The 16,843-nt window shown below is 33.5% G+C and overlaps 2 protein-coding genes across 2 annotated transcripts; one reads left to right on the forward strand and one right to left on the reverse strand.

Moving 5' to 3' along the window:
- Positions 1-1,804: 1,804 nt before the first annotated feature.
- LOC145611154 (protein SRG1-like) lies at positions 1,805-6,540 on the reverse strand. Its single transcript, XM_081666433.1, has 4 exons — positions 6,222-6,540; positions 5,421-5,668; positions 2,893-3,217; positions 1,805-2,286 (listed from the first exon to the last, which is right to left on the reverse strand). Exons 1-4 carry the CDS (start codon positions 6,501-6,503, stop codon positions 2,020-2,022), a joined length of 1,122 nt encoding a protein of 373 aa, XP_081522559.1. The 5' UTR covers positions 6,504-6,540; the 3' UTR covers positions 1,805-2,019.
- Positions 6,541-8,596: 2,056 nt separating this feature from the next.
- LOC145611610 (eukaryotic translation initiation factor 4E-1-like) lies at positions 8,597-12,490 on the forward strand. The gene is made up of 5 exons (XM_081666951.1): positions 8,597-9,017; positions 10,764-10,929; positions 11,009-11,134; positions 12,077-12,142; positions 12,226-12,490. The coding sequence occupies exons 1-5, from the start codon at positions 8,755-8,757 to the stop codon at positions 12,274-12,276; spliced, it is 672 nt and encodes a 223-aa protein (XP_081523077.1). The 5' UTR covers positions 8,597-8,754; the 3' UTR covers positions 12,277-12,490.
- Positions 12,491-16,843: the final 4,353 nt, after the last annotated feature.

Genomic DNA, 16,843 nt, shown 5'->3' on the forward strand with positions numbered 1-16,843 from the left:
CCGTTGACCAAACTCTGACGTCGACTAAAATTTTCCGGCCAAATAAAGTCACGTGCATAGCATGTGACAACTTAAGTTACCTTTTTTTATTTTTTATTTTTCCTTTTCCCTCTTTTTCCCCTTTGTCCCCCTTATCGAACACCAATTTCAGACCAAAAGTAATTTCAAGGATAGGAATTCAAGAGTTGTGATTACTTTGGGTTTGAAATTAGGGTTACATAAGGGGGGAAATCAAGGGAAAATAGAGGGGAAATGATGGAAAAGGACAAAAAAAAAAGGTAACTTAAATTGTAACAAATTTTAGTCAACGTTGGAGTTTGGTCAACGAACCCTCCCCACAACCCAAATGGAATATAAGGACCTTTTGTGCCATCTTTTTTTATAAAAGGGCCTTCCTCACAAGGTCGACCACTAAAAGGACATTTCTCTCAAATTTTCGTTCGTTATTATTTTCAAAGTACTTTTTTTTTTTTTTTTTTTTTATATTATCTCTACATATGTTTCACACCTAATATAAATTAATAAATTTTTAGTGACAAATTTATATAAATGCCACATCGGATATTATATGGGTCAAAAGTCAGAATATTGACTTAATAATTATTTGACAGTTAATTTAAATTATTTAAATTGGGTGAAATATATTAAATTGTCCCATTTTAGAGCTTGTTTGGCATCATTTTTTATTTTTGGTTTTCAGTTTCCTGCTTTTTTGAAAACTAAAACCAAAAAAAAGGAAACAAGAAAAAGGTTTTTCCACTTTTTTGTTGTCACTTTTGAAAATTATCATTATTTTAATAATTCTAAATAATTTTTGATTTATTATGTGACATATATAGTTAATATACTACAAGCATTTGACGTGCTATTCTACTCTAGGAGATCATATGTGGAAGAGATCAAGGCTTGACAATTCTCAGCATGGAGGAAAGAAGAACTTCAAATCATCAAGCACGCACATCATAAGTTTGGTTGAGAGGAAGGCGGAACCGCCTGATTAAGGTGTTGCTATTAATTAAAAAATTAATTAGAGCAAAATAACTTCGATTGAGAAGAAGAAAGAATCGCCTGGTCAGGAATGTGCTCGCCCCGTCGCCCCGAATGGGCGCGAGGATGTGGATCCGACGCTGTTATATATGCTACTAGTTCATGGCAAGCTCTGCCCGACTAGGCGCGAGTGTGAAAAAGAGAAGATGTTGTGCTATCTCCCTATCGGGCCACCACCGCACAGCCAGGCGCGAGGACAAGATATAGAGGTTGCGTTTTCTAGCCCGGTTGGGCAAGCGCCGCATTGGCCGGGCGTGTAAACACTGCACCTAGTCTTGGTAAGCAAATTCTCCTAGTCGAGCAAGCGCGGGCTTAGCTGTAGGGGCGGAGCCAGGGGGGCTAGTGGAGGCCTCCCCCCCCCCCCCCCCCCCCCGGGCCAAACTGGTGATATATGCAATATCTACTTTGAGCATTTTTGTATGGGTCAACTTTATCGTTTCTTGGCCCCCTTAGATTTTTATTCTCTGCTTGGCTAGGTGGTTTGTGACGATTTTCTTCTTGGTTTTGCTCGGAATCTTTGCGTCACATATATGTGATTATCTATCTGATGAAAAACACATTCAATAAATCAGGTTATCTTTTGCATTTTCAATTATCATCATCATTTATTAACCAAAGTTTGTTTGCATTAGATCACAAACATACTACACACTGTTGTGATTGCCTTCGTTGTATCTCATACTAATTTCGTGATACTTGGTGTGTAAATTAAGGTTGAAATATTACTTTGAAAAAGTGATTTTGTTCACGCCTCGAATTATTTAATTTATCCTTTCGTTCCATTTATTGTGACCATGTTAATCAATTTCCTCAACATTGTCTATCATCATAAACTATTATTTAGAAACAAATTTATACATTGTTTTCATAAGAGACAAACTTATTTTCCCACAAGCTTAAATTTAAACACTCCGAGTAATAAAACTCGTGCTACACACAATACATAATCTGCCTACTTGGCTTTGCATAATTTTAACTGGTGTTGAGACCTCCTTGTTGTAATCTCATAACATCTAGATATGATTTTCCATTGAGCTTTCTTGTAAAGAACCTCTTGTAGTATTGTTTCAATGGTTCCGTTCGGAAAAGTGGAGGGTTAAGAGGACCAACAATGCTCTTAGCTGGTCCTATTTCATAATCAATGTTGGAGCTATGAAATGTGGCAACTGATATCCTCTCTTTCGTCGAGTTCACTGTTGCCCTGTGCTCAATACTTCGATATATTCCATTGCTCAAAATCTGTCAACAAAGAAGGAAGTTAATTACATGTTAACATTAATTCAGATGCATGTTTATAAAGGGATCACATTCTCTCTACTTGATTTTGTCCCTTCTCACCTTCAATTTGAAACACATGAGCTAGACAGCAGTACTTAAAAAAGAATTGCAGAATCCTTTCTTACCTTATAAAAAGTATAAGATAATTCTTAAAAATAGTGTGCCACTAACTATACCTTCAAAATTATATACAAAAATGTGTATTTATATTTTTACGCTCATTAATAGCTCTGATATGAAGGGATGCAAATCAATTCAATATTATTAAATAATAATTTTGAAATAATATTAAACAATCGCCATACAAAATTTTGGTAGGTTATTTTCAATCCCTTCTACAAAGCCAACATATAGGCACATAAATCAAACAGTACTTATTAAAAATACCACTCAAACCAAAGGTGTAAACACATACGTCAATACAACTTATTTGCAAGAGCTAGCCCCTCCGCGTGCATAACACGCGTAGGCTACCTTAGTAGTGTCAAAAGTGTAAACGTTGCAATACTAAAAGAACAAATGAAGTATATATGTTAATTTAAGTATCATTGTTATTAACAAGCATACCTCCATACAGTCTCCAAGATTGACCTCAAAAGCATTCTCAAGGGGTATAACGGGCACCCAAATCCCATCTTTCTTAACTTGGAGGCCTTGGATGTCATTCAGTTGATAAAGGATTGTTAGGGAATCTGCATCCGAGTGAGGCGTGATCCCTATGACTTTGTGAGGCTCAGGACATGGTGGATAGTAATTCAATCTTATGGATTGCCACCCTTCACTGAATAACTCTACCATTTCGCCCTCGTTGATCCCTAGTGCTTTAGCCATATGGTTCAAGATAGTATCAGCTAAGCCTTTCATTGCTACTGTATAAGCTTCCATGGTTACCCTATCACACATTGATATAATCATATATATAAAAGTACTTGTGGTGGCCTCGGAGGTCAATAATAATTAATAAAATCATATCACTGAAACAATTTCTACAAACATATACATAGTGCATTAGCATATGTACAGTCTAGTACTCCCTCCGTGTTTTAATACTTGCTTCACTTTTCATTTGTGACCGTTTTTAAATACTTGCTCTATTTCCTTAATTAGAAAGCTTTTATAATATTTAATTAATTTATTACACCTAGTGGACCCAATATATATTATCTCGCCTCTAATTCTCTCTACTACTTTTACTTACTACAATTTTTTATTCTTCCATTAATCCACTACCTCTATATTTTACTACTATCCGGAATTACTCCTAAAACTTCGCGTATAGAGGAATTGAGCAAGTATTTAAAAACGGAGGGAGTATTGCATTAACAATCTCAATTTTAGTGGGTATGCGGAAAAAGATATTTGTAACATTGAACGTTTGGCCGAATATGTCATAAGCTGAAATGGAGCATATACAAAATTGCTAATTGATGATACAAGTATATACTTCGTATGTCATTGTTGCTGAAATAATTAATTAAGTAAATACATGATTCTTTATTGATTGAAAGTATAATTGATACGGAAAATTACGGGGTCCCTTTCATCATGTGGGTCAAACTCATTGGAAGGGATGTATTAAAAAGACCGAAAAAGTTCTTAATGAGATTTGACTTCGTGACATTAAAGTTATAATCGAACTAATATTGTCAAACTTATCTTGATAATAATCCTGAACTTTATGTATTTTTCTTCCGATAAAACGACATCAATATTATCTGATCCATAATACTTCCAAAGTTAACCGAAAAAAAAAAAAAAAAAAAAAAAACACTTCCAAAGACTTGTTTTATACGGAGTATGAGGTGATGATATGGATAAGAAGCCAATGCAACCATATAATGTTTCGTTGTTGGAATGTGTTGAATACACGGATACACATTTAGGAACGCCACATCAACTTTAATGTCATGATTGTCATCTCTATTGTAGTTTATACACAATATACAGGCTTGCATGGCTCTTAGCTTATCTCTAAAATTGTTATTGAAAAATAGTCACCACACATAAGAAAATTTTTAGTAATGTGTTCCGACTTATCTTATCTTTAAAATTGCGGTAGAAAAATAGTCACCCCAACGTGAGAATTATTAGTAATGCATGTGGGCAGAATTATTTGACATTATTGAAGTAATTACGATATTTTTTATGACAGTTTATTTTTTTCCACATTATAAAATAGACATGTTAATAATCTATATATTTAAAGGGGAGTTTTTCCCCGACTTTTTAAAGAGTACGTGAGATCTAATTTTTTTAGTGCGCCATGTAAGATTATAAATTTAAGTTGTAGCCAATTAAATAAGAGATTATTAATTTATTTTACAATTAAAGAATTTAAATGTCACGTAAGCAAAATTGACAAATGAGATTTTAAAATTTAAATTAATTAAATACAAAATATTACTCCTTCCATCCTCTTTTGATAGTCCCTTATGGACAAATTTTAGTCCCAAAAATGTTCACCTACCCCATTTGCTTTTTCCAACAACCATTAATATTAATTTTTTACCAAAATTTCCTCCAATTTGCAACAATACTTGTGCAAATTTAAATTTCCCATGTAAATTTTGTTTTCCCATGTACTTTTATTACTTTCTCTTTCTACTTTTTTGTATATCCAATGTCAATTTACTTTTTCAATGTAATTATACTATTCTTATTTATGTTTATTAATTTCCGTAAAAAATGCACATAAGGGACTATCAAAAGGGGACGGAGATAATATCTAACAAAGTTTAAACCATAATATGCATATATGATTTTGAAATTTTAATCCAACATAAAATAATTATTTTTCAACAAATTATAAAATAATAATAATAATAATAATTTGATAAATAAAAAATGTTGATAATATTATTTTCTACCAAAAATATAATAACATACATAATAATATATCATTTGGAGAAAAATTTGTCAATTATAAATCACATCATCATGAAAACATTATTGTACGACTACTATAAAATTTTCAAATAATATATGTCTGATGTCTCACATACAATACCTCTTTGTTGCCAATAAAAAGAGAGGTATTTTAGAAATAAGATTTGTCTGATATTTGCATCCAATTAAAGAAAGAGTTAGAGTAGAACCTGATATTTTGAGGCAAATTATTGAAAAGATGAGGCTTTCTTAATTTCGGAGGAAGAGTGGTTACGTAGAACAAATCACACCAATCAAGTTTTTGGTCATCCGAAACCACAAACAACTGCCCAAATCCTTCTTGATTGCGTTCTTGTTGCCATAATTTCTTCTTTTCCTCCATTGGAAGCTTCAAAAAATTAGTGACTTCTTCCTTGAATGTTTCTAGCAATGAAGTGCTAACCCCATGGTTTATCACCTGCCAAAATTATTGAATAACACATTAGATTGGTTTAGCTATATACTTCCTCTGTTTTCTTTTAATAATCTTGGTGTTAAAATTATTTTGTTAAAGTAGTTTGTTTATCTATAGTCTAATCATCTCCCAAATAAACGTGCCAAAAAGGTTTGTGTTGCATTTAAAATACAACAGAGAAAGCTAAGTACTTACATTTTTCCTATCTAAATTCACAAATTCTTTAATAAGGCGGACATAGCTTTCGTTCATTGCAAGACGGGTTACAATTATCCTAAAATGATTAAAATTTACTCATATATTGTATAAAAGTTACCATTTTTAACATTTATTATCCTTTAAAAACACTCACACTTCGTCATGTATTTAATTTGTTAATCAAATTAGCCTTAGCTTTATAAATTATACGAGTAACATGTACTTCGTATACAATAGAAATCACACATTAAAATACAATCAAATTTATTACAAATTACGAAGTAAAAGTTACACTTAGATTAATGGGTTAAAGCTACAGCGAAATACCATTAAGAGGTGTGTAAGGAAAAATACGTACCTGGAAAAATCCCCACTCTTTGCAAGCAAGATGAAGTTTGTCTAATTCAGAGTCCTTAGAATCACCATGAAGAAGCCTTTGAAGGTCAATCACCGGAACCGATACCGGTGATGTTTGATCAATTGGACAGTCCATCGTTGAGTTATTGTCGTCGTCCTCTTGAACTCTCACGTACCTAGAAGGAACATGGGTGGTGGACTCCTTAGCTAGCTCTTGTACGCTAATTGGCACTATAACAGATTTTCCAAAGTTAACCACTTCCATTGTTTCGTTATTCTCCATCCTTTTTTGTTTTTGTTCCTATCTACCTAAACCTTATGAATGAAGTAAAATAAGAAGTATATACACTAGTATGATATTTCGTCTTCAATGAATATACGCAAAAGATTCTACACCACAATATTAGTTTTTAGCCGAGTTAATGTTGTCGTTTGTCCTTTTTGAATTACTAGTTGGATGGATGCGTGCTATGCACACGTTAACCAATTTTTTACGTATACAAAAATTACTATAAAAACTACTTTAATTTATTTGCTGTTAATTGTCTGAACTTGTAATTGTATGTAAGGAAAAAAAAAAAAACCTAAGAATTTCTTCAACTTATTTAAATAATTTAAAGTACCGTTCAAAAAAAAAATTAAGTAAATAAATATTTATGTTCTGAAACTATTTTTAGTTCTAAAAAAAAATCATGTTCCCAGCCCTCTGGTTAGATTAATTAAGCTAAAAAAATATTATACTTAACTCCATAATTATAATTAATCTATACTTATATATTAAAAAGCGTTTGTAAACGTTTATGTGTCACATCATTCTCTCCTTTCTTGCGTAAGGTAAAAGGGAAAAACTAGATATGCAACTTTGAAAAAAAAAATTAAAGAGGTATAGAATCAACATTTTCTAAACAATAGAGAGTTTAACATTGTCTTCCTTTACTTTTTTGTTAATTTGTAGTATTTTTTCTCACAATGTTATTTAGTAACATTATGTTTAACATTTGTGCACAACATACTCAAAAAAATTATGCTTTATCAATTCATAATACAACAATTATAATATATAGTTCACCAAAAAAACTGATAAAATTTTTTCATAAAGTAAAAATATAATCAAAACGGTAATCCGGTGCAATACCTGGATTGCACAATATTTTTTCATTATTATAAGTATATATCGCACGGGATTAGCCTAAGTATGACAAAATTATCAATTAGTGGTTTATGGAGGCGGATGTACCATGCGCATGGTACATCCGTTCCCAAAAAAAAGCGGAAAGAACATTGTATAGAGATGTAAAGAACATTTAGCTAAAATGAAAAGAACATTTAGTTAAAGTGAAAAGAACATGTTATAGAATTGTAAAGATTAAAGAAATGAACATAACACTATCTTATAAAGAACATTAGATCATCTTCAACCTTTGTCACATTATTCTCAAATTCAACATTTATCCAGATTTATCAGATTTAAAAAAGAAAAATAAACAATGAATTATTTATGATCACAAAATATTCTAATACAAATCTAAAGTAACACAATTAAAGAAAAATAAATTCAAGACTTCATTCAAAATTACCTTCAATCTTTGATTAACAAATCCACATATTCACCTTCATGAAAAATCACTCCATTAACAAACAATGATCAAAAGCACCACGAAACTCGATCTAAATGCACATCCATTGTCTTCTATTAGAAGAATTTCTTTTTCTCTATAAATTTTCTAATTCTCTCTCTAAAATATTCAAACAAGTGAAATTAAACATGAAGGAATATATAAATTTCTATTGAGATTGGGAAATAATTACTAAAACTCTTCAATTATGGAACAAATAATTCATTTAAAGATTGAAAAGCTAGATGTTCTTTAAAAAATACTACAAGTATTATGTTCTTTATGTGTTTTTTTTTTTTTTTTGAATACAAATAATATTCATTACATTATATATCATGTTCTTTATTAATATTACGGATGTTCTTTAAATATATACAAAGAACATAAAAGTGGATTTTTTTTTACAAAATAGTTATATGTTCTTTACAAAACAAATACATGTTCATTACAAAACAACCATATGTGATGTTCTTTATTAAATAATGATATGTTCTTTACAAAACAGCTATATGTTCTTTACTGAACAACTATATGTTCATTCCGCCTTTTTTTAAGGAAATCCGGATGCACCAAGCATGGTGCATCCGCCTCCATGATAAAAATTTCACAAAATTATGGCTAGTTCAAAAGTTGAATTTTCGCGATTCCAATGTGATACGGTTTGGACATATAGCCTCAATTCTCAACACCATTTTAATTTGGGCTCAACAATAGTTGGGCCCAATTCTCAACAAAAATCTTTAAATCACTCCCAAAAACAAAATTCACAATTCTAATTTCCCAGAAATATAAAAAACCCAATTATTTCATAATTTCTTCTTCACTTCCATTTCAAACTCAGAAATCAATTATCAAATTTTCCTCAGAAAATCGAAAATCCCTCCAAATTTGAAAGATTTTAGAGAGAGAAACAAAACTATGGCAGTAGAAGAGCTTGAGAAATCAATGGCGGCAACTGAGATTGAAGACAAGAGAGAAGACGATGATGATTTGGAGGAAGGCGAGATTATCGACGACAACTCAAACGCCGGAAAACCCAGCAAATCAATCGCAACAACTCATCCGCTTGAGAATTCTTGGACTTTTTGGTTCGATAATCCTGCTGCTAAATCCAAACAAGCTGCTTGGGGTAGCTCTATTCGACCCATTTACACTTTCTCTACTGTTGAAGAATTCTGGAGGTTTCTCTTTTTATCTTTCTTTTCCAATTTTATTTGTTGGGGTTTTTTTAATTGATTGTGAATTTATTGAATTTGGTGTGTTTCAATCTTTTTTTTATATGGGTGATTGAATTAGGGTTTTGATTTCGTTTTCTTGGAGAAATTTGATGTGTGAGAATCTTTTGGGTGATTTTATTTAGTTTGATTTGTGTGTTGATTTCTTGATTAGCGTAGCAAATTGTTAATCATTAAGCTTGGATTAAGAAAACGGGAGTGTTGAGTGTGTGAATTAGGGTTAATGGTTTGATTGGTTTCTATGAACAACTCGATTTCTATGGGTATTTGATAGGATGAATAAGGGTTTCTTGCGAAATATACAAATTTTCCTGTAAGATTTGATGGTAATTTTTTTTTTTTTTTTTTTTTTTTTTTTTTTTTTTTTTTTTTTTTTTGGGGGGGGGGGGGGGGGGGGGGGGAAGAGGAGGGAAGAGAAGGCTTTAGCTATTTCATATAGATTGGAGCATTCGTTACGGGTAATGGTGAAGAACCATTCGTTACCGGGTTATTGGATTTGCTTGCAAGACCAATATCATGGGTCTATTGGACCTTTTAAGTGACACTACTTAGGAATTATTCATTGAATTTTGGCTGTTGATGAATATTACGTTTCTGATATCAATATTACTGATGTCCCTATATTACTTTTTGCTCATCAAAGTTCGCAACTCATACCTTTTAAATACAGGGGGTGGATGAAGTAATGGAGGTTAAATAGTGTTAATTTGCAGTGTGGTTCATGTCATAGGTTATAAAGAACTGTCTTATGTCTTTACTATCAGAATGTGGCATATTAGAATGATATTGAGGAATCTGAACTTTTGTTTGAAATTTTTTTTAGAATGAAAACAAGAGTTAGCACAATTTGAACATGTTGTAAAGTTTATTCTTTCTAATTATATGATTAAGATATATCCTGAATGCGATTTCGCTTAAGTCAGAGCTAGAGACTTTCTTGTTGGACTATACGAGTACCAAATTCATTTAAGTAGTAGCTAACAATGGAGCCGGTGTGCATCTCATAACATTAATGTGAGTTGTGACTTTTATACTGTAAATATTTCCATCCTGTAGCCATTTTAATACTTGAAATGTTCTGGTGCTGTGCCTTTTCCTTGATTTCTTGTTTTACTGATTTGCATGGCCAGCAATGAGCATTGAAGTAGATGTTCATCTGTATAAACATATAGCATGTGTTATGAAGGAGTTATATTACGTTGAACTTTCCTTTTTATTATGGTTGAATGACTCCTAGATGATTTCATTTGTTGTTCCTTGAGTGGTTTACACTTTATACAGTCTGCTTCCTATACTTCATATATCTGTGTCATTTTTTTTTTATGCTATAAGGCATGTGCATGAGTCAATCATTTCCTCAAGGAAAAAGAGAGAGAGGAGGGGAGGGGGGGGGGGTGGTATTCTAACCATTTTTAATAACTTTTGGCTAGATGTTGTGTATAGTAGCACTTTTGCATATATAATTACCGAATACTGATATTCCTCCTGCTACTTTTTTCTGTGCCTAAATTTGACGTATAAGCTTAAGTAAAATATTTGTGTAATAGTAATACCTAAGGTATTCTGAAATATATCAAAATCATAGATCTTTGCATTTGTTTACCAGATTTGAAAGATCATCTCTCAGTCTGGAGATTCTGCTATTTTCTTTTCATTGCCTATGTTTGTATGATTTTTTTCCCCCCATTTCAGCCTTTACAACAACATACGCCATCCAAGCAAATTGGCGCCAGGGGCAGATTTTCACTGTTTCAAGAATAAAATTGAGCCTAAATGGGAGGATCCAATCTGTGCTAACGGAGGCAAGTGGACTGTTACCTTTCCAAGAGGAAAATCCGATACATCCTGGCTCTACACGGTATACTTTGAGAACCTGTTACAGTTTTTTTTAAATGCATATTTATATATTGCTTCTGACCTAGGTGATTGATTTCCAGCTGCTGGCGATGATTGGAGAGCAATTTGATCATGGAGATGAGATATGTGGAGCAGTTGTCAATGTTAGGGCTAGGCAAGATAAAATATCCATATGGACCAAGAATGCTGCCAATGAATCTGCTCAGGTTTGTCTATGCTTCTATGGCTGCACATATATATTCCTTATACTATATTTAATTTTCACAACACATGTGCTGGCTTAAAAGTTAGTTCTATAGTTATTGAGGAAAATTCCCTTTTACCGTGCCATAATTCTGCTTGCTGTATATTAATAGTTTGATTTTATTATATTGGCATTAAAGATGGCTCCTTAGTTCTATACAGATTGCGATTAGGGTATTTAAGAGCTCTTGCTGAACAAATCTTAACTCTGATGTTCTTTCTAACATCAATTAAAAGCAAATATTTGTTGTGTTGGGAATTTTTGGAAATGCTCTGCCTGAAGACTTCTATTGATTCAGCTCTCTTAACCCCCTCCCAGTCTGTTTCTATGTAGATTAATCCTTCATGTGTCCTGTCTAGTTCATAAGATCATTATTAGCCAATCAAAAATAAAAGTAAATATAAGCATTATATGCATTTCCTGATTTGGTATAAGTTTTCGGGAGTTCATGCCAAAAACACGCATCGATTGATGTTCTTAAATCTTAATGCTCTGTTATTCTTAATCTCTCCTTTCTTATTTTCTTGGCTTCTTATAATTTCCTTGGGGCTGCATTAATTATTTTCTAACAATTCTATGGCTTATAATCTTTTTCTAAATTTATTACCTTTGTTCTTTTCTCTTACTCTGTTTCCTCTACATATGTTCTTAAACTTTCTGCAAATTTTTACATATGCGTCTCCTATTTGCAGCAAATTTGAGCGTTAAGAATTCATGATCATGAGACTTATTGGGTGCTTCTGAGAATGATTCAGTACTTACAATATATAAATTATATAACAATTAATGTTTTTTTAATTCTCAAGTATTTCCTAATAATATCCACTGTCAACCCCGATTTGTTGATGTTTTGACGTTTTGTATCTGTTTTCGGACCATCTAAACTTCTGTTTTATTGCCACAGCTGAGCATTGGAAAACAGTGGAAAATGTTCCTTGATTACAATGAAACGATGGGATTCATATTTCATGTAAGCTGTATTTCTGTTTTTACAGTTTCTGTATCCCTCTTGTATATCTTCTGCTTAAATGACGGCTTTATGTGTACTTTCAGGATGATGCTAAGAAACACGACAGGGGTGCCAAGAATCGTTACACTTGTTGAGTTGTATAGGTGCTGTAATGAGAAGGCTGGAGAAAGCTGCTGCTTGGAGCTGGAATGCTGATTCTAGTCTTTTTGATGTAGTGCTGTTACTGAATTTCTTTTTTGATGCTAATGAAAATCTTTATTGTACTCTTGAGCTCACAAAATCTAAAGATACATGCTTATATTTTATCTGATGGGTGTTAGCATTTTAGTCAAGCCCCTTTAGCTTCTATGTTCTCTCTATGATTCTTGGTTATTTTGTCCAATCATTTCATTTATTTTGCTCTTTGCTCCTTCCTGGAATCGATTAGCAGAAATTAAGAAGCAATCACCATAATCTTAAGATTAAGGTAATGTTAAAACATAGATAAATGAGACCGGTATAAAAAATATAGACTTGAGAGGTAACAAAAGCTCCAATTTTATGTACTTGGTTGACAAATTTGCTAAAAGAATCCTCTCGAGGAACTCCTGCAATCTCTCCTTTTCCTCTAAAATTATATTGGCGAACATGGTTTTGATTGCGATGGCTGCTCATGTGATAAATAGCTTCAAGCTTGCAGGAAGTATCGTCTCAAAAATTGAGAGCTTGATTTTTAATTTCTTATGGGGAAATAGGGGAAGCAACGAGATACATTGGGTGAGGAAAGAGATAGTTCAGCTCCCTCGTGGAATGGGGGCCTTAGGGGTGAGAAATGTGGTTGTCGTCAACGATACACTGCTAATAAAACAATCATGGAGAATGCACAGCAACCCGCAGTTGCTAATGATTACAAAGGGTGGTTCTATGCTAAAGACTGGTTAGGTTCAACTGTTTTAAGAGTACAAATATGTCTGGGGGATGCGAGGTGTACGAAGAAGTGAATCAAATTTAAAAATGGCGATGCATGGAAGGTTGGGAATTGTGGGAAAATTGGTGTTTTTAGGGATAAGTGGGTTAATGGCAAAGTACCTGAAGCTAAATCGGATGTCACCTTGAGACAAGCTATGGTTTGGAAGGTTGAAAGGTTCATTAGCAAAGGCTCCTGGACTTAAAAAAATAGAGAGCTAAGAGAGGCTTTCGTTGCTGAGGATGCTGTGGAAATTGGGGCTATGGAATTACCAGGGAAGGAGATTTTTTTGGTGTTTAGAGAGCCACAAGGGCGGGGTGAGAATCGATTTCAGAATATCTTGGAATTGGGAGGAAAACTCTAACCACTTGATTTATCCCTCACTCTCACCAGGGAAAGATATAGAAGGCCTTCTACACTGGAATCATACAAACTCAGGGAAGTTTACAACGAAGTTTGGGTATGCCCCCTAATGAGCTAGCTAGCAAACAATGATAGAATTACAGAATTAGAGGTAAAATTCTTAAAATTCTTTTGGCAGCAAAAACTTTCACCCAATGGAAATTTCTTATCTGGAAAATTTTCTATAATGGACTAGCTGTTAGATGTAATCTACACTTTCGTAATATTTGTGAAAGTGATGCCTGTGATATTATGTGGAGAAGGGGAGAGTGTTAACCACACTTTGAAGTTTTTATAGTGGCAAAATGAGTATGGCAATGTGGGAGCCTCAGCCTCGGTATAGTCTCAACTAGCAGTCCTAGTTGTACAATTAAAGAATGGATACAATGGTATATCAAAACAACAGATCTGAAAGGATGCTATTATGGGGTAGCAAATACAGCACTACAAGCAATCAATACTCTGGACTGTACTGTCAATGAATGGACAAAACTTTGAATGGTGTATAGTCCGCAAGGAGAAGAGATCAATGGTTGAAGACGCTCATAATTTGGCCAAACTGGCTGCTGCAAATGCTATGTGTTCAAGACCTGTTGTACCTTTACATCTTAATTTTTAATTTAGTTTTGTTAAGCTTTAGCTTGTGAAATAAAATAAAATAAAATAAAATAAAGATAAAAAAAATATTCGAGGAATGAGAAATCAATTATAAGAGCTCTTCAAATTATAAAAATAAAGTTGTTCAAAACAATATATATATATATATATATATATATATGTATGTATGTATATATATATGTATGTATATATATATATATATATGTATATGTATATATATACATACATATATATATACATACATACATATATATATACATACATACATATATATATACATACATACATATATATATATATATATATATATATATATATATATATCGTTTTTATTTACATTTATTATTAAACAAAAAATAAAAAAAAAAGTAAAAGTGGCACGGTTTGGCCCGCGGCCCGGCACGACCCGGCCCGCCAGGCCGTGGGCTGGGGTGTGCCAAATTTAGGCACGGCACGGCACGCCCACCACCGCGGCACGGCCAGGCACGGCCCGCGGCGGCACGGCACGGTCCGTTGCCCATCTTTAATTGTGCCCGGTAATCGGTATTGGACTCCGGTTACCGTGGAAAACAGAGATGAAAACCGATTAACGAACACGATATTCGGAGCCCAAAATCGACTGATAACTGGTTTTGGGCTCCTGTTGCCGGAAGTTAAAAAACCACCACCTTCCCTTGCCAGCGGGCCAGGAAAGTGTGCGTTTTTTATTTTCGACAACCGCACCAATCAGAGCCCAATATCAGTTATTGTGCCCGGTAATCAGTATTGGGCTCTAGTTACCGTGGTAAATAGAGATGAAAACCAATTAACGAACACGATATTCGGAGCCCAAAATCGTCTGATAACTGGTTTTGGGCTCCGGTTGCCGGAAATTAAAAAACCACCACCTTCCCATCAGTGAGGGAAGGTGGAGGGTCGTCATTGATAGGGATGTTGTGGGTCGTCGGTGTCGGTGGTGGTGGTAATCGCCGGGAGGATAAGGGGTGGTGAAGTAGTAAGGGCATGGTTGTCCATTCACACCAAATGTTGGCGGTGGTGATCACTTTTATTGTAGTGTTAGGAATTTCTCTCGTACATAACTCTCCATATTATAAGGTCATCTAACCACTAGTGGAAAAAACGCTATTAGCAACTGGCAAAAAGTGACTTTTAGCAACTGACGCTTGGGGCTGCTATTGCACGGGCTACTAATAAGAATATTATTCGCAACTGGCGCTTGTTCGTTGCTAATAGTGATTATTCGCAACTGGCGCAGTACTTGGCCAGCTGCTAATAGTAATTATTTGCAACTACGATTGAAGCAGTGAACAAACTGCAAATAAAATTTATTTGGGGGTTCGATAAACCCTAGTCTCCAATTGACGTTTGCAGCAATACCTTAATAGATTAGTTACCTAAAATTAAAAATAATAAAAATAAAATAATTAGAAAACCCTAGATTGTGAAATTGATAGTCGATGTTGATTTAAAGAAAAAAAAACAATTTACCTTAGCATCTGATTCAATGGAGAACAAAAGCCTCAAATCGAAGCCGTTTCAAGGGAGAATTTAGTGTACGACTTCAATAGAGAATTAAGAGTAACCTTTGTGAAATATATATATCTGCCAATTTATTCATGAGTTTAGGGGCAACGACCTCACTGGGATTACTCAAAATGTTAGATTCCACTGTTCCATTAAACAGAACCAATGCATCCTCAAAGGCTCGTCCAAGACCGACAGTGCCAGCATGTCGTAGAAGTCGTGTTTGCAAACCAACAGATTGCAACCGAGAATAAATTCAATGAAGAATCATTTCTTCATTAACTTTACATTACATATGTATTTATTATCACCTTTTTCATAATATCATCTGGAAAACAATGTCAATACAATGTCAATAGGGAGACATGTGTTGTGCAGTTGTACGTTTTTCCTTCTTTTTCAATTTCTTATATGTTAACAAATAGTAGCCCCAATCAAAAGAATTGTTATACAAACATAAATCACTTGCTTGTAATTTTACTAGGTGATGATCTTCCGGATCTTTAAAGAATTAAATAGTGTATTTGGTGAGCTTCAGGTCACCTAATAGTTGACAATAATATACTTCCTTTATTTTTTGTGAAATTCTGGTCACCCATTACTCTTTTATATAAGAAACCAAAACCTATTAACTTTTCAACTTTTCATCAATACAAATTTTTATGAATCACAATCCAAATATAGATCAATCCCAATGTTATGTCTTGTCATCTAATTCATTTTATATATCTAATATTAAGAGAGCGTCAACACATTATCAAATGAAACTTCAGATTTCCATAATGGGTAATTATTAAACCCGGATGGCCTAATTTAATCATCACATCCAATCACTTCTTTAAATTTACATTATGGTCAGTTTCCAACACTAGTGATCATCACTTTATTAAACTTACTTTATGCATGGCCATGAATATGATGTGATATTAGAATATCAACATTTATTTCCTTATACAATTGGCAAGACAATCAACTAATATTGTATCCTATAATAACTCATACTCTGATGAATCTTTGGGAATAATCTTGATACATGTTAAACTTGTTGGACATTTTATACTCTTGTGGAGTATTTTATATAATCATGGTACATATTAATGTTACTAAACATAATCTCTTATAGAGATCTCATCAGGCGAAAAAAGCATCTGCCCACCGGTTCAAAACCCCCTAATGCCACTGGTTTTGAACCGGTGGGCTTCTGGGGGGTG

Source organism: Chenopodium album, chromosome 24 (genome assembly GCF_948465745.1).
Source record: "Chenopodium album chromosome 24, dcCheAlbu1.1, whole genome shotgun sequence".
Lineage (NCBI taxonomy): Eukaryota > Viridiplantae > Streptophyta > Magnoliopsida > Caryophyllales > Amaranthaceae > Chenopodium > Chenopodium album.